General features: G+C 36.8%; 1 protein-coding gene and 1 long non-coding RNA gene across 2 annotated transcripts; one reads left to right on the top strand and one right to left on the bottom strand.

Annotated features, from left to right (window-relative positions):
* Positions 1-1160: 1160 nt before the first annotated feature.
* Positions 1161-1854, bottom strand: LOC128022589 (protein NCBP2AS2). Its single transcript, XM_052610302.1, has 2 exons — positions 1726-1854; positions 1161-1643 (listed from the first exon to the last, which is right to left on the bottom strand). The coding sequence occupies exon 2, from the start codon at positions 1634-1636 to the stop codon at positions 1322-1324; it is 315 nt and encodes a 104-aa protein (XP_052466262.1). The 5' UTR covers positions 1637-1643; positions 1726-1854; the 3' UTR covers positions 1161-1321.
* Positions 1855-8508: 6654 nt separating this feature from the next.
* LOC128022502 (uncharacterized) lies at positions 8509-12528 on the top strand. Its single transcript, XR_008185936.1, has 4 exons — positions 8509-8776; positions 9414-9479; positions 10049-10165; positions 10961-12528. It is a non-coding gene; the product is annotated as an uncharacterized LOC128022502 (long non-coding RNA).
* The last annotated feature ends 6455 nt before the right edge of the window (positions 12529-18983 follow it).

Raw genomic sequence — 18983 nt, 5'->3', positions numbered from 1 at the left:
ACACTTTATTGTGCTTAATATTTTGGTTTGGAATTTTTATTTATGGGTGGAAAAAAAAAAAGTTTACAGCGTTGTCAAACCACATAATTGTAATTCTGTGTAAAACAAACAGTGACGAACAGTAAAACTTTCAACTGATTGTTTTTACAAATAGCAGTACTATTGAAAAGTTTGTTCAATTAAATCAAATTTGTGAAATTCAACTTTTTTTAGATATTAGCTTCTGAAGATAAGTGTTCCAAGATGTTTCACTCCACTTTATGTAATTCTTTGATATTACATGTAGTTGGATTTCTAACAAGTATTTTCCAGCATTTAAAAGCTGCAGTAGGTAACTTTTGTAAAAATGTATTTTTTTAAATATTTGTTAAACCTGTCATTATTTCATGACGGTAGAAAATGAGACTGATAATCTGTGGAAAAATCAAGCTCCTCTGGCTCCTCCCAGTGGTCCCATTTGCAGAAATACACAGATCACGGTAAGAAACAACCAATCAGAGCTGCGGTGCGTAACTTTTTTTTTTTTTTTTTCAAAATGTACAAAATGTATATAATAAGCAAGTACACCATGAATCCATTTTCCAAAGCGTGTTTTTAGCCTGTCCTGAACCACTAGAGTACACCTATAATAAGTGTTTATATTCAGACTATTTTAGATGCTTCGGGGGTACCGCGGCGGAGTAACCCAGTACCTTTGTGATTCTTCATAGACATAAACAGAGAGAAGTAGTTCCGGCTACGATGTTCTTCCGCAAGACACAAGCAGTTACCGACTGCAGCTTATATAATAGTTGCTTTATGTATTTCGGAAACTAGTTTTCGCTGCAAAGTAAAATCTGAAAACAGGAGAATGTTTAGATAAAGTTTAAAACAAAGTCACATTGTGAGATATACCATTAATTCTATAGTAACTACATTTACGTTTAATATAATAATTACATTTTAGTTTTAACAAAGCAAAAGATATTTTTGATGGTCAGACATTGTGGTAATCTTTCTGTGAACTGGAGCTCTCGCGCTTTGTCCTCGTGGAGATCATTCAATTATTGTACATTTAAAAAGTTTTAATTTAATTTCTTAAAATGTTGTCAGTAAGGTGACAACCCCAAATTCACAACAACAGGGCACTTGCAGTCTTCCAAACATAATTCCCAGCACTCTTACAGACTTAACAGTGGTTTTAATTTAATGAATTGAGGGCCATTAACCCCAAGTCTTACAGTTTAACTTTCTAAATGGAGTCTTTAATGACGCTGTCCTCATATTCACGAATGGCACTGTAATAACGCCATTAATAAAAGGTTCAATCATTCATCAGTTTTCACTTTCTGTCTTTTATCTGTCTGTTGGCGTCTCTCATGCCCTCTTTCACCTCCTTCACAAATGTATCCCGCAGTCTTGTAGCTCTCCGACCAAAATCTAACACATCTCTGGGCATCTTCGACGTCTCGTCGCGTATCTGGCGAAAAGTGTCGGATCTGAGGAGCCTGGTCGAGGCGTCTTTCCCGACGATCTGTGCTTTAGTGATGGCGAAGGCTGTGATCTGCGCCGCACGTCTGATGGGTCGAGACTCCGAGAGCTTCTCCACCACTTGAGCGTTATTGATCAAAGCATAAAAGAGCCTCCGCAGCACCATTTTTAACCTGTCACAAATACATACATTAGATTTTACTGATATGAATCAGGTTTACATTTGTTATAGATTTTAAGTCAATAATAAATTACCTTCAATTGTCCGCAATCGACTGCTCTGCGAGCTACTGATGGGGTCTCTTTTTCGACGCGACCTGGTGCAGGATTTGCTTCACCGTAGTGATTTACACATCAGAGTGCCCTCTACAGGCCCGGGGAGTAAGAGGTTGTGTTATACAAATATTTATGATGTTTTAATTGTTCCCTCAATTTCACCGTTACTTCAACATTTTCGTGATTAGAACTTTGATTTAAAAATATCCACCTTATTCATGACGAGCCGTTTTGAATTATGGGTGCCACTTCCGATTCGAGGAACTTCCACTAAACATATTGAAACGAACCATTTACAATAGTAAAGTTACCCTACAAAGAAAGTTTATCCGTCTGTTTGACTGAATGAGGTGTATTTATTCTCAATGTTTTATTTCCAGATCTCCTTAAAGCTTGTTTTTTTAACCTGACATTCTTTTCCTCGTGATTATAAAATGTTTCCCTGTGCATTCCGCTGTATAGTATGAAAAGGGTTGTGACATTCAGCCAAGTATGGTGACCCATACTCATAATTTGTGCTCTGCATTTAACTCTGGTGTATACTCACACACCAATCGGTTTATGGCTTCAATATTTCATTCGCACTTGTGGGCAATTCAGAAACAAGTCCCCAATTATTTGGCTTCACTGACTGATAAAAATCTATTGAAATAGCCTAAATGTAAACATGTTCATGCACTAACAGTTGTCATCATACAAATTTAAATAATACTTTTATTCTTTGTTTTATATGTTTTTACTAACTTAAATTCTTATGAATAATATATTTTTTTTATAATGTCTATTTGTTATTTAAGGCCTGTATGCACATATTTAGGGGGCTGAGGGCTTGAGGTTGTGTTTGGGCCCTACTTACGCTACAAACATCATGGAGTAGTACAAATTACACAAAAAAAATAAACATGCTTTGAGGTTCCTAGAACAAGTCATGTCCAACATGCCTTTAGTCAAAGTTGAGAGAAGGAGAAAGAGAAAACGGTATTTTTAAATCAATTGTCATAGCTGTCCTCTTATGTCAGATTCTTAAATTTAGCCAACAAATTAAATCAGAATGCAAAGACAAATAAAAGGAAGTCAGTATCAATAAAATCAATTTTTGGATTGACACAGGCTGTAATTTAGACATGGCATGGATTTACACAGCAAATTATAATTGCATAAATTATGAGATTGATGTTTTTAATGTAAAAAAAAATAATGTAGAAATATGAAATGATTGAAAAAAAATGAAACGTATACTTTTAAACTATGAAACTAACACCGCCAGTAGGTGGCGCAAAGTCACTATCTTAATGAGACAGTTGAATCCTTCATTTAAACGAGTCGTTCAAAAATCCTAATTCGTTTAATGCAAACGACTCTACTTGAATCATTTATTCGGGGCTGTAGTGATGACAGGATCAAGAGCAGGTCACCCTCTACCTGCTGCCTCAACCGGTACTTGCTTTTTATCAGGGTCAAGAAAGACAGAAAACCGCACTCACACAAGTAAGTGGACGTGAATGGGATAATTACTTTAAAGCCCTTATGGAGAGGGGCGGGAACTATGTCTCCACAGACAGCCAAAAGTGTGCAAGCAACACTTCACGCATCTTCTGTTGCAACTCCATATTAGAGCTCATGTCAAGTAGTGCCTCCTCCTCTTGGATGCTAAACGGCAACGGCCAGTCCTGCCTTCTCCAAAACATTCTCCAAGGTTGGAAACTTTTCCACTGAGCCCTGTTCAACGCGAGCCCAACACAGGTCCAACTTTTTCCAGATACTTTATCATGTACCAAAAAGAAATGGCACTCCTTTCCATAGATCATTTTATTCTTTTTAATAGGCTATTTTTCAAATATTACCAAGAGTCTTTCTCTTTTTTTTTTTCAAGTGAAAGAAAAAAATTGTCACTATTGACCCAAACAGGTGTTACTTTATATGAATGTATACATATTTTAATTGTTTAAAAAATATCCTTGGTAAATATGGCCCAAAGTAATCTGTGATAAACAGTATAGGCTACCATGTTTTCATCTGCTTATTATAGTCTAAATAATCCAGCAATTGTTTTTTAGTACTCGGTCAAATTCAAGATTTATAAACTAAGATCAGTGAGGCTAAATTGTATGCCAGATATCCAGGAATTATTAGCCGTATTTCCACTGTCTGGCCATGTGCGAGCGAGGGCTATAATCAGCCCAAAGTAGTGACTTGAGCACTTACACTATACCATTAATTTACCAATAGTATACCGCTTACACGCGCCGACTACATCTTTTCGGGATCATGGAGTCAATTGAGCCTGCATATAAAACAATCACACACCCACTGTAGCTAAGCAGGGTTGAGCCTGGTCATTACCTGGATGGGAGACCTCCTGGGAAAACTAGGTTACTGCTGGAAGAGGTGCTAGTGAGGCCAGCAGGGGGTGCTCACCCTGTGGTCTGTGTGGGTCCTAGCGCCCCAGGGTAGTGATGGGGACAATATACTGTCAACCAGCACCGTCATTCGGATGAGACGTTAAATAGATGTCCTGACTCTCCATGGTCATTGAAAATCCCTTGGCACTTCTCGTAAAGAGTAGGGGTGAAATAACCCTGGTGTCCTGGCCAAATTGCCACCTTGGCCTTTGTCAGTCATGGCCTCCTAATAATCCTAAATCACTTGACTGGCTCTGTCTCTTTCTCCTCTTCACCTGTAGCTGGTGTGTGGTGAGCACACTGGCACCGTTGTCCTGTGGCTGCCGTCGAATCATCCAAGTGGATGCTGCACACTGGTGGTGGTTGAGGAGAGAAACACACACACGATTGTAAAGTACTTTGGGTGTACAACAATATACAATAAAGCACTATATAAATGCATTCATTCATTCAAATGAACGAATGATACCTGGACCTTTTACCCGTCCGTTATTGCTGTGGAAAGAATCGTGCTTTTGGTGTCATGGTCTGTTGAGAATACCTTGTTTGTGCATTTACAATCTTAAATGTAGTTTAATATTCGATGGTTATGGAATAATAACATCTCATTGTACCCAGTTAAAAAGAAAAAGAAAAAACGTATTGCGTTCATAGAGCGAGCCTTTCACTGACTGTATTCAGCTTAACGGAAGTTACGCCCAAAGTTTGTGCAAAGCGTCATGCTGCTTTTATACAATCAGTGGTCATGGGTCATAGGATAAAGGTGGATAGGTTTTTTAAATTTTTTTATGCAATATAGAGCAGACCACAGCAATTTTGCATTGGAAGACCACACTTTAATTGATAAAAAGCTGTCTTTGTGAGCTCAGTGTGTAGAGAGCTGATAGTGTATCTTCTGTAAACACTTGTCAGGACGACGCACACACATCCAAGCATGCTTTACTTCGAATGGGAATTGCATCATCTCTGTGGGTGTCTTTTTACGTGAAGGTGGGCCAAATTAATGAACGTACTACTTCAGCGTTGACGGAAGCCAAGTTTATCTTCCATCTTTATTTTTAGTTTTTCACCTCATAACAGTTCTTGTGAAGTTATACTTAAATTATAACCCGTTTATGTAAAAGTCATTTCTCTCACTGTTTTCTTTATGCTCAGTTCTCTTCATGCCATATAGCATTACAATGGCTTTGGCCTTTTTTCCACAAATTTGGATTTCCACAAACGAAATGGTTTGTGTGGAGCACAAAATATACTTTTTCTCCATACAAATGAAATTCAATGGGACACAGTATTGTTTTTCAATTAAAAATAAATAAATTAATAATAATAATAATAATAAAGTTATCTATGAAGTTTTCTGGCATGTTCTGACAAGCAATTATGGAAACTAAAGTATACTTAAATGTATTTTCTATTAAAACGTGTATGTAATGTATTTAAATATGTTTGTCACACATTTGTAATAATGTAATACTCGCCTGCAACAATGAAGTTGCAATTTAGTAGGCCTATAGTAAAATATATCTTATTCATATTAAATGTAAAATTGAATAAAATGCTACAGTTAACATTATAATCAAGCATTTTACAAGTGCTTTAGTATGTTAGTCAACACAGCCAAGTAAGTATACACGTATTTAATGCATTAATTTATTTATTTAACATTAGTACTGAAAAGTGCACTTTTGTAACAGTCATAAAAAGTATACCTCTTTACTTATTTTAAGTGGACTTATTTAAACAATGTTTTTAGGGCTTGGCAAGTTAACATGTTATTATCAATGAAAGTCCGTTGCACAATGGCTCTAAATACACAATAAATCTAATTATTTAGGCTAAGCATCAACATTCACAAACCGCTGTCCACTGTTATTTTTAATAGAAAAGAATGCAACAAGCTCGTAATCATGACTTTATAAGTTGGAAGCAGGAAGTTTTTGATAGCACATTGTTCTGATCTTTTTAAATTTTCAGCCATCCGAATAGACTAGTGACAGGTAGCCCCATGGCACGACTCGTGTTTGTCATTAGTCTTGTATTTTGTTTTATTCATACAACTTACCACAGGTCATAAACCTGAAATGAGAAATAAAACAGTGTTATAAATATGTCCATTGAATATATAATGCAAACAAACAAACATGAAGTAGTTACAATAAAATAACTAGACTATTTCTGCTGTAAATAAGAATACACTATCATATTATTCAGTCACAGCTGTATCAGAACACTGCAGAGACTACATTTCCCATCATGCATAGCAGCGCTCCTGCACAGAGTTTAGCTATCACAGGAGTCAGCAGACAAAGTGCATTAATCATTACAACGCTTCAATTCAGTGCTCCACCAAATGAATGCAACCCGATTGCCCACCAAACAACCGTCCGCTATACTAGTTTACTTGGTAATTTGTTAATTATTATGTTAATTTGGGGGTCAAACATACTCCGACATGGTTAAGATTACCGCACACACGAGTCTCTACCCACACAGGATTTGATTGCTGCTGGTGATTTTTATTAAGATTCAATAAATACACAAAACGTTTCTGTTGTCAATGATGAACTGCCATTAACTGTCATTTTGCATTATTGACACACTGTTTTCCTAATAAATGTTCTTCAGTTGCTTTGACGCAATGTATTTTGTTTAAAGCGCCATATAATTAAAGGTGACTTGACTTGACTTGTTGTCCCGCACCACACTCTGCTGCGATGGGTCCTGCAATTGTGCAGGTCTCTACTCGGAAGATGCCTGCTATAATGTTATGATCGAGGCTCTGGACTCTGTAACAAACAAAATATTATTGTCCTGGCAGTGAAAAATAGCTTGTTTTATATTTAATTTATTTACATTAATGTTATAAGTTGAGATTTAGGCTAAAATAAATATATATACATAAATATTTATATATATATACTTTCAAAATTTGAAGTACAAGGGACTACATGAATGTGACATATTATTTTAAGTCGGATCACTTGAAGTCATGGCATCTCAACAAGGTTTGAATTACCATTGTGCATGACTGATTATGTGCTACGTAAAGGGTTAAGGGTTTGTTCAAATCCCTAGCATTCAATATAAGCAACAGTAATCGTGATACTGACCTCTGCTAACACTGCTCTTGAAGAAAATTTGCAGCTAACACTGAAAATATCAAGATAATAATAAAAAGCCACAATGGTTTAATGAACAGATGGCAAAGCTGGATAGGGAGTGAAAAAAATAGTATGTGTGGGAGGAAAAAACAAAGACAGAGTGTGACGGAATGCTTAATGTGCACTTCTGCCTACTTCAGCTGCCACAGCCAAACAGGAAAACCTTTATATATTCACATAATCACATGCACTTTCCATTAAACTCTATGAACTCCATTTGTAGATGCAGCATGTCATTGTGGTTTCACATTTACTTTGACAATAACACTTAACACTCTGCTGTGAGTGAAACGCTTGCACAGCTTCACCTCTGACCAAACCAAACAAAAAGAAATTGAAATGTGTCTTAACAACCAAATTTTGCTTCTATCCGATAACACACTGACTGAGCAGCACTGTTTCTTCCTTCAAGTCGATAGTCTCTTTTTTACAGAATGATGTTATGATATTTAAAAAAAATGTATATGCTTAAACTTCCCACACTTTAATTTGTCCCGTGTAGGCGTTTTCAGGGTTATTTAAAAAATGATTAAATAAAACGAATTCTTACTATGTGTTTCCAGATCCCTACTATCACTACCATTTACAAACAATGCATCACACACTGTTAGCAGCACAATCCTAACGACCTGTGCACTTTGCCTATGTCTACTAATACACTACTTCTTTTTCTGTTGGTCTCTGGCATTGCCAGTCTGCTGTAAACAAAACAGATTTGATTACTTCTGTTACTAGTCATTCAAAACTAAACCTATTGGCCCTGACAGAGACGTGGATCAAACCAGAAGACACTGCTACACCAGCAGCACTCTCCAATAATTTCTCTTTTTTTCCCACTCCCCCATCTGAATGGAAGAGGTGGAGGTATTGATCTGCTTCTCTATAATGATTGGAAATTTAATCCTTTACCATCTCTGTATCAATAGCTCATTTGAATCACATTCAGCCACTATTATACACCCTCTTAAAATCCATTTTATAGGTGTTTATAGACCCCCAGGACCACTAGGTAACTTTTTGGCAGAATAAGATGTGCTGCTCTCAACCTTTCCTGAGGATGGTACTCCCCTGCTTGGAGTCTTCAACATCCACCTAGATAAACCTTATGCTGCAGACTTCCACACATTTTTAGGCTGCATTAATTAGGTAAACCAGATCCGGGAACACTTCCCATAACACCCGATGTACTTGCTATTGTTACACTCTAAAAACGGCTGGGTTATTTTTTAACCCAAAATGCTGGGTTGAGTCTGTTGGGTCATTTTGTTGGGTTATTTTATTTATTTTTAGACACTTTTGGGTAGTTTCAGTTTACCAGGTGTTGGGTTAAACCTGCTGGGTTGCGTCGCTGGGTTGTTTCAGGCCAGCGCTGGGTTATTTAACGCGCCTTGAAGATGTTTAAATCGCTCCCCAACTGTCACTTTGGAAGAACAACGGGGCAAAGCCACGGCTTTCAACTGTTTTAAGGTAAGTTTATTTAATGTTTTCAATAATAATTATTTTAAATTGGCAGAATTATAACTTTTTTTTGCAGCAACAATACTGTTAAACGTCTACAGGCCAACATTATTTACGTTAAATGATGAACTGTTTACCTCAAACGGCCAACCTACGTTACGCGACTCGCATAATCGTGTTAAGGTATCTGAGACGACAGATTAATAAAGTTTTATTAAGTTTCAGACAGTGACTGATGGCTGAAATATGCGAATACCTGTGAAAATAGAGGAAAAAGTAGTTTCTGACACTGAAAAGCGAATTTGATATTTAAGTGAGTCAAATGAGTTCAAAAAGTGAATACGACTTTCTGCTCTAATGTAAACGCCTGCAGTTGTCCATATCGACATTTAAATCATACAAATTACGTACAATATAGTCGGACCGCAGGTCTAAAAGAACCGACGACCCAGTTCAAGTAAACCGGTTCAGTAATTCTCGAACAAAGTGATTCCCGGAAAAGAATTGACGTCTCAGGGCATTTCAAAGTGCGCGCACGCACAGCGAGTGACGCTGGCCGCGTTAGTGAAGTGATTTGATGCTTTTGTGGTTTATAAAGTCTTTTTACATACAAATTATAATTCAAAATGTGTTTTTTTCCAGTCAGAAAAGCGCATGGATACATTTGTGAGAGAAAAACTCGTCGAGTGCAGTCTTATTGAGGCGTCTAACGGTAAGTTCGTGTTTATTATACATTTTACATAATTGTTTGTCTGTGATAATCAACTAACGTTAACCCTCACGTAACTTAAACGCACATATATTTGTATTTCGTGCTATAGTTAAAGCTGCACCAGAATGTACCTAATTTATGAGCGTAAACATCATATATTAATTTTCCAGATCGTGTTTTTGACTTGTCCTTATCACTTATCACATCTATAAGTTTTTATATATGGACTGTTTTACCTACGTGACTTGTCATAGAAATGTCTGTGTGCGCGCATGCAGTGTGATCTCCCTTATCTGTGCCAGTGACTGTGTGTGTTTGATATAGCCAGCATATTAACATAAAACTGTGATTTATAATGACTGGAACATCCCATTGATTAGACAGTTTGAAAGCACACCTTCCAGCCAATCACTAGAGCAAATTCTGCTTCTGTAGACCAACTCATAGGTGAATTTAACTCATAATCATGATGGGTCAATTTCATGATTAACTTCACACAGTTAATTGAACTGAATCACTGTTATTAAAAAAATTTGTATTTTTTCTTTTTTTTAAACTTTATTTTAAAGGTTGGAACAAACATGGAATTCCTTAACTGAGCAGAGTCCACAAAACCCCATCCAGTTGTCGTGGCGATTTAAAAATGCCAGCAGATCTCTCAGGCATTGATCATAATCAATGGACAGGTAAGGATATTCTGCACTATTTTCAAAAGGAATTGCAAATTGTATATTTAATTGTATTTTTCCACATGTGGACATATACATTGTGAAATAGTCCAAACTCAATTGAAAAGCATTTGTATTTCAGATGCCTTACACAGAAAGCTGTCAATTTGTGTCAAGGGTGGGACTATACTATGGGGCGTGTTTGTATTGGGAGATATTTTGTAGTTTTTACCCCAAATCTCTCACTGTTTGCACTCTGATGCACGTCAGCAAACAACATTGCAGTTCTACTCGTATTTACCTAGCTGCATCTTACCCTATATTTTATACCTCAGGTGAAAAGCATTTGGTTAATGGTGAATATTGACCAATAGTACCATGTGGCTCTAACGGTTAGCAGGGGATAGTAGCTGCATTTGGGGTAAAAATGACATAATTATTTATTGTGTGAGGTGCCAAGAATATAGGGAGATCCGGGTTGCACTGTCTGTTCTTTATCACACATCTCTCGGAGTGGCAGCTGCCTTTAGTAGTGCCTTAAGCTCCATTGTTCAAAGCATTTTGCACAGTTGTCTTTGAGTGACGTCACCTCCCAATACAAACACTCTCCATAGTATGGTCCCACCTCTGACAAAAATTGACAGTTTTCAATGTGAGGCATTGGGAATTCAGATGCTAAAGATTCCATTTGAGTTTTGGCAGGTAACATGTGCGACACAGTGAAAAAACAGACATGGTAATTCATAAAACCTCATGTACTTGTTCTTATGTTGCATCTATGCTAACATTAGTCTGTTTCTCTCTTATTCCAAGGTCACCGTAGCCACCCGTATCCAGTACGTATCCAGACCAGATGGAGATCATCATCTAGAAAGGACCTCTACTGCCCTGAAAGACAGCGGAGACCAGGACAACTAGAGCCCCAGATACAGATCCCCTGTAAAGACTTCTCAGAGGAGCACCAGGACAAGACCACAGGAAACAGATGATTCTTCTGCACAATCTGACTTTGCTGCAGCCTGGAATTGAACTACTGGTTTCGTCTGGTCAGAGGAGAACTGACCCCAACTGAGCCTGGTTTCTCCCAAGGATTTTTCTCCATTCTGTCACCGATGGAGTTTTGGTTCCTTGTTTTTCTTTAGTTGAGGACAATTAATACCAAGCGATATCATCCACTTGATTGCACAGAGGGACGATACATCAATGAATCAATGACGAATTGACTTTAACTGAAAACTGAGTGTTTACTTTTGTCCCTTTGCATTATTACACACTATTTTCCTATTTAATACTGTAAAGCTGCTATGATGCAGTATTTGATCAATATGAGAGGCTTATTACTCATAATACATGGAAAAAACTGAAACCGTAATTTTTGTTCAGTGTTTTTGAAACCGTGTTTTTGTTCAAGATTTGCAATTGTGTTTGGATTGTCACAATTTGTCACATGTGGAAAACGCAATTGAAAATATGATTAGCAATTCCTTTTGAAAATTGTCCTTCCATAGACAGGCTCTATAACGGAGTACACTGCTCTCAGGTGTAGATCTTTGCTTCAGAGCTTAAGTGTTTGACAATAGTTCACCCAAAAATGAAAATTGTCACTAATTATTCACCCTGGTCTGAAAGCTCTCGAATATCAACAAAAATATCTTAACTTGTGTTCTGAAGATGAACTAAGGGCTTACGGGTTTATAACGACATGAAGTTGAGTAATAAATGACAGAATTTTCATTTTTGGGTGAACTATATGTTGAACTACCCTAAGCAGTGCACATCTACCTACGTAGGAGTCTTTATATACTTGATATAAATTTAAGGACATCTTTAAATGATTTTACATTTAAATTTAAAGAATGTTAATTGTCAATGTCATTTCACTGTGTATTTAAATAGCTAAAAATCTCAAAATGTAATAGTTAAACAGCTAGACACAGGTCATTCAGAAATAATTTTCTTATTTATTGCAACTGTATTTCTGTGATTTTTATATATTTATTTTGCATTTGCTGGAAACAAAAAAAGGGAAAATTCCATGTTGTTTGTCATTGGTACAAATTTTTGAATGTCAGATGGCATTAAAAATATTTTTTAACAGTCTAAATAACCTGTATTCTTCATTATTTATTAATCCATGATTGCTTTGTTAAGCAAAAGTGAAATTATGAGAATAACCCAGCAAGAATAACCCAGAATCATAAAAATGCAAACCCACAAATGGTAAAAATGACTCTATCTTGGGTTTTCTCAATAACCCAGCATGCTGGGTTAAAATGTGTAAACCAGCATGCTGGGTTACTTTAACCCAGCACGTGTTCTGTCCAATATTTACCCAGTGCTGGGTTGCCAATTGGGTTATTTTTAACCCAGCCATTTTTAGAGTGTAGAAGAATGGCATCTACGCTAATATTAGTCTGTTTCTCTCTTATTCCGAGGTCAGCGTGGCCACCAGATGCAGTCTATATCCAGAACAGAGGGTCTCTGCAGTCACCCGGATCCAGTACGTATCCAGACCAGATGGTGGATCAGCACCTAGAAAGGACCTCTACTGCCCTGAAAGACAGCGGAGACCAGGACAACTGGAGCCCCAGATACAGATCCCCTGTAAAGACCTTGTCTCAGAGGACCACCAGGACAAGACCACAGGAAACAGATAATTCTTCTGCACAATCTGACTCTGCAGCCTGGAATTGAACTACTGGTTTCATCTGGTCAGAGGAGAACTGGCCCCCCAACTGAGTCTAGTTTTTTTTCTTCCATTCACTCACTGATGGAGTTTTGGTTCCTTGCCGCTGTCACCTCTGGCTTGCTTAGTTGGGGTCACTTCATCTACAGCGATATCGTTGACTTGATTGCAAATAAATGCACAGACACTATTTAAACAGAATTCACACTGAATTCAATGATGAACTGCCTTTAACTGTCATTTTGCATTATTGAGACACTGTTTTCTTAATTAATGTTGTTCAGTTGCTTTGACACAATCTGTTTTGTTTAATGTGCTATATAAATAAATGTGACTTGACTTGACATGCTATCCTCTTTTGATCTCAAGCAAGTGTTAACTACAGCTACTCACAAATCAGGCGACCAACTAGACCTTATTTACACACTCAACTGATCATGTGCTGGTTACTGCACTGCACACCTTGGATCCCTTCCTCATTCTTAACCTCAACATGGTTCCTGACACAATACATACCCCTCCACATGTCAACCTTCGATGTAACCTAAGTTTACTATTACCCTCCCGGCTATCTTCTATCTGTAACAAAGCCAATGACTTGAGAAGGAAGAGGATGGGGTAGGATTGATTGCTGCTGTAGATTTTTATTCAGATTCAATAAATACACAAAACGTTGTGCTACCAGCGTTTGCATTTGCATTTGACCCACTTGCTCATCGCTCATCCCCATCTGTCTCTCCCGCTGCAGACCTCTCTGAACCATGCCCCCTTCACCACATACCCACACTGTCTGACTCAGGCCGGCGAGCCTTCCCCCATTTCTGGAGAGGAAATCCTCTCTGCTTCACTCTGTTCCCCCGGTACAGATCTCAATGGTCTCAGTTCAGCCTCTCCCACTTGCACGCATGCCCCCCTTCCCTGCTTTTTCTTTCCCCAAGAGACATCCGCACCAGCAGCAGTGTTAATTTCGTTGACTAAATATTTTCGTCATTATTTTCGTCACGAATATATTTTTGCCGACGAAAACGAAACGAAAACTAAAATAGAAGGCACTGATGGAGACTAAAACTATGACTAAATTGATTGACATTATCGTCAACGAATAAAGGACGAGACGAAAATAGACTGTGACGAAAATCAAATCAGCAGACGGCAGAGATGCGAGGAATGAGCAAAAGAACCGGCAAAACAGAACAGACTGCATGAGAGAAGAGAACCAATCAGAGCCTGACTTTTTTTTTTTTTTTTTTTTTTTTATTAACATTTTGTCAAAATACAATTTTAAAACGTAAACCAAGTTGAATCAATATACAGCTTCATAAATCTGATCTTCAGAGCCTGACTTATTGAGACGTGAAGCGAAGGTTTTCAGTTTTTATGAGCTCCCGGGAAGTCGGCATTCGAAGAGGTGATAGGGACTTTAAGCAACAGCCTCTGGTGGAACGGCAACGCCATTCTGGCGTTGTATTGCGCCTGCGCGAATTTAACTGCTACTTTGTGACGTTCTAATTTAACGGTCTACTACGGGAGAACAGCTGATTTGCCGGAGTCGCTACAACGTGAGAGGTTAGGTAAATAAATGTTATGTTTTTAGACTTATTTACATCATACAATATTAAAAACTCCTCTTCTGACAAAAGATTGTCATTCAACGCCAAAAGCAATCCTTCTCTTGCTTTTTTAAATTATATATTTTTTTTGGATCTCAATAAATGAATTAATGCTGCGTTGCGCTGTTCTGTTTTACCGTTGCTTAGTGACTTTTACGTTCTTGGCTACAGCGGTGTGACGGCAAACTTCCGGTCGCTGTAGCCGTTCCATTCGCAGCTGTTGCTTAAAGTCCCTACTGTCTAAAAGAGCGACAAAATGTCCACAGCTCACTTCACGTTTGACGACGAACAAAACAAAACAAAGTGTAAAGCACGCAGAGCGCTCATTCGTGGCAAGAACACAACCAATTTGAAAAGACATTTACAGACGAGCCACCCGGACATTTTCTCAAATGTAATTTTACAACGATGTTCTTTTGTTTATTGAGCTAAGCAAAATTGGAATAGTGCAGTGCGTAGATGTTGTAGCATTAAATATTACGAACTGAAAAGTACTGTAAAATAGTCCCTTCTTCAAATTAGATGCGAGCACAATACTAATACGTAATATCATGATAAATACATTTGATTAATACTAATGTTTAGTATATTTTATAATGTTCTACTTGTTGACAATATCACAAATATTTCTATATTAGTCATGTGAAACATGAATGTTCACATCCTATCATTATACATACAAATCTAGCAATATTGTAGTATTTAAAACATACAATATTGCTAGACAAATGAATACCTTATAAAATCTTGTTACTTTTTTTATCCAGCTAGCTGCCAACTTATTAAATATTTACTTTAAATGTATGCACTTATTGTTCAGCTCAGCTGTAAGCTTTAAGGTCCTGGACCTAACTTTATTTCTCTTTTATTGATGGTCAATTGGCAGCTAGTTATTGTTTACATTATCATGACAGTGTTTGTTGCTGCATAAAAGCTTTTGAATCGAAATAAAGACACAGTTGTGTTGAAATAAAGTTGAATTTGTGTTTTATATATTTTGTTTAAGTTTGTTTCCTATACCAGCTGTAAAAAATTGTCTAGTAAATCTGTTATTGATTTTAGTCTTATTTTAGTCGACTAAAATACCAAGCAATTTTAGTCGACTAAAATACCAAGCAATTTTAGTCGACTAAAATAAGACTAAAATTAAAACAAATCAGATGACTAAAACTTGACTAAAACTAAAAATAATTATAGTCAAAAGACTAAGACTAAAACTAAATTAAAATTTCGTGTCAAAATTAACACTGACCAGCAGGCCTAAATGGGTACAGCCTGCGGGGGCATCCGGGACCCAGATCATTGTCCACACCTCCATCATTGGACACCTGTCAATAAAATGAGTTCCACCCATATCTAAGCCATGAAGAGCCATGATTGAAAAAAAACTTCTTGGAAACCAGTTCAAACCCGGAAGTAGCAATTTTTGGCACAGAAATACTCTGTAGCATGCATGTATTGTATGTAATCGAACAATTGTTGTGCGTGAGAAGGTGAGATCTACAGAGAGTGATCAAAGTGATGCAAATGCGCGCATGTGTTTGTTCATTCTTACGACTTGAAGCTTCACTGCACACCGATAATTGAATAACACAAAAGTACTGTCAGAGCGATTTTTAAAAGCATAAGGAGATGTCTGCTCTGCTATCTAAAGGTCTATTGAATGTCATAAAATGATCAATCTGCACAGTACAAACAGCCAAAACCTGGATATTTTAGGCAATATAAAAATCCTGGCATGGATGCATCCCAAAAAAATGGCCCGTATGGTCACACTACTCCTGGTGGAATGACCTTCACAACTCAATCCGAGAAACGACTTCAAGAAACGACTAAAACTCATCTGTTCCATCTTTATTTGACCCTCTAACTCTAGCACTTTCTATGCTGTTGTAATTGTACTTTATCTATTTATCTTACATTTATAATAATAAAATAAAACTAAAACACAGAAAACCCCACTAGCTTCCTATTTATTTGTATTCTACTTGTTTTTCTTTGTGTGTGTGTATATATATATATATATATATATATATATATATATATATATATATATATATATATATATATTTATAAACCTTGCTTCATTTACTGCGACTTGTCATTTGCACATACATACTGCTCTTTTGTTCGTTTTAATTGCTTCTGTTGTCCTCATTTGTAAGTTGCTTTGGATAAAAGCATCTGCTAAATTACTAAATGTATAAATAATGAAGAGAGAGAGAGAGCTGTCAGCTCTTTCATGTCTTTACAACCCTGTATTACTTTCTTTTGTGGAACACAAAAATAAACATTTTGAAGCATGTACTAGTGGCTCTTTTCCATGAAATTACTGGAGCTTTCAAACTTCAAAAAGGACACAAAGCATCATAAAATATCATCAAAGTAGCCCATTCCGCTCAGATTTGAATGTAAATAATTGATATGAGAAAATGAATTTAAATTTTTGTAGCCTTTAAGCTACATGTAAGGATGGTTTTAGTCAGACTTGCATTGTTTTCTGCTCCATCTGTTAAAGCTGTAGAGTAGATTGTAATATGAGAAAACTGCAGTTGAGGTGTAATTATGGGGTCAGAGAAGGGCAAAGCAGAGTATCTTCCATTATTCTATCTGTCTCTGATCTCAATCTTCTTGTGTGCCAGACCTCTCCCCCTGCATGTGGGACCCTGATAACAGGATCTTCTGAGAAAATGAGGAAGTCCTTTCAGGCCTTGGGAGTGTGCCTCACCAGAAAGACGTGCTAAAGAATTGTGTGCAAAACCGTGTGTGCAGCTGCTGTAGGAAAAGTTCATTCTTGAGGTGTGCGGCCATGGCAGGTATCTGAAGCTAAAGGTCATGGTGTTCTGCACCATGTCAGCTGTGTCTGGTGCTCATATCCAGTACACAAAAGGCCTTGAACAGAGTCCACCACAGCTGTGCATCATGTGCAGTACAAAAAAACAGTCTGAATGCTGGTCTTCAACTAGTTGCACGTCATACAGTAAGAAAAAGTGAGTGTAATTTATAGTTAAGAAAGAGTGGTTTCTCACCAGACTTCACAAACCAAAAGTGTAGCTAGCTACCATATGTTAAAATAATGTATAATTATTATGCTGTGTATATATTGTGATGTGTACCATTATTTTGAGTTAACTTTCACTTGAGCTTTATAAAAAAAAAGGTTAGAATATGATATACTATTTGGTAGTAAGTTGCCATTGATCTAGAAAAAAAAATTACATTATGCACAATAGTTTTATATTATTATGTTTATATTACTAAAAATTTTATTATGACTTGATGGATTTCCCCCTATAATCTTATAGGATATTATTTCAAAATGCTGTACAGTTTGTTTCAGGACCCACTGATGACCTCCAATTGTAAATGAGAAGTGTCTACGTGTTGCACGGCACGTCCTGGATTTGTAGGAAGATGTTTATGTGATCGTTTATGTGATCGGAGTGTGAATGTTGCACAGTTGAACAGTTGCACTTGTTCATCTTCTGATATACTGCCATACATATTCTGCAGCAATGTTTACTAAACAGAGCAGAGGGAGTTGTATTTGTTTTTGAGAATTTATCTATTGATCGGCTTATAATGGCAGACATGGAATTAACATGCCAAGAATGAAGAATTACAGTAGTACCGTGAGAATGTCAGAAGTACTTGTATGGACGTGAATTTTATTTCATGGGAAAAGGTGAAGAAATGAGAATGGCAAATCAGTTTTCTGTTGAACAGCAGGGCAGTACATGCAGTCTGTGATTTACTGAAACTAATTTAGTCTGGGTAAAAGAAAAGAAAAGAAAACAACACGGTAATGAAGCTTTGGTGTACACATAAATGTCAGTGTCCCTTTGTTCTGTGGAAACTTGTTGCCAAGAAATAAAGCAATCAGAAAGAAAATAAATCTGTTCTTAAAACATTTTTTTTTTACAGCTTTCTTGCATTTTACTGAAAACGTACACTACAAAATACCTTTACTGTAATTATCTGTAAAATTCTGTTATCGTACATTGGTGCTTTATAAAATCTGGAAAAAACGGCTCAGCTGAGGAACCGAAATAGAGGGATTCAGTTAATTATAGAGGCATAAATCATAGACCACCCATTGTGTCTGATATTATAAAGAAACCTGCTTTTGTGTCTTGCAAAAATGGGTTTTACCTTAATACTAGCAACATAATAATGGTTAAAAGCGACTTATGAAACATAAGTCACTCTAAACAATAATCAAGCATTAATAGAATTATTGATATCCATAAAAACAAATCAAACAATAAATTTAAATAAATTTAAAAATGAAGAAAATATGTGGTTGCAGTTCTCATATGATCACTGAGTCCTTGAGCAGAAAATTGTAGTAGTAGTAGTAAATATTTTAATATAATATATTTTACAGCATCTCCAACATTTGGACATACAGTTAAAATGAAATCTGAATTACCAGATTATTCACAGTATTTTCACAGGTGGTGCTAAATTTTGAAGAAAACCCACATTGGTTGTGTCCTTTTCTTTCCTGAACTGCTGGAAAATGTCTCTGAGCTTAGAT

Source organism: Carassius gibelio, chromosome A2, assembly GCF_023724105.1.
Source record: "Carassius gibelio isolate Cgi1373 ecotype wild population from Czech Republic chromosome A2, carGib1.2-hapl.c, whole genome shotgun sequence".
Lineage (NCBI taxonomy): Eukaryota > Metazoa > Chordata > Actinopteri > Cypriniformes > Cyprinidae > Carassius > Carassius gibelio.
Note: the sequence above shows the minus strand (reverse complement) of the source record. Positions and strands in the feature narration are given on the sequence as shown.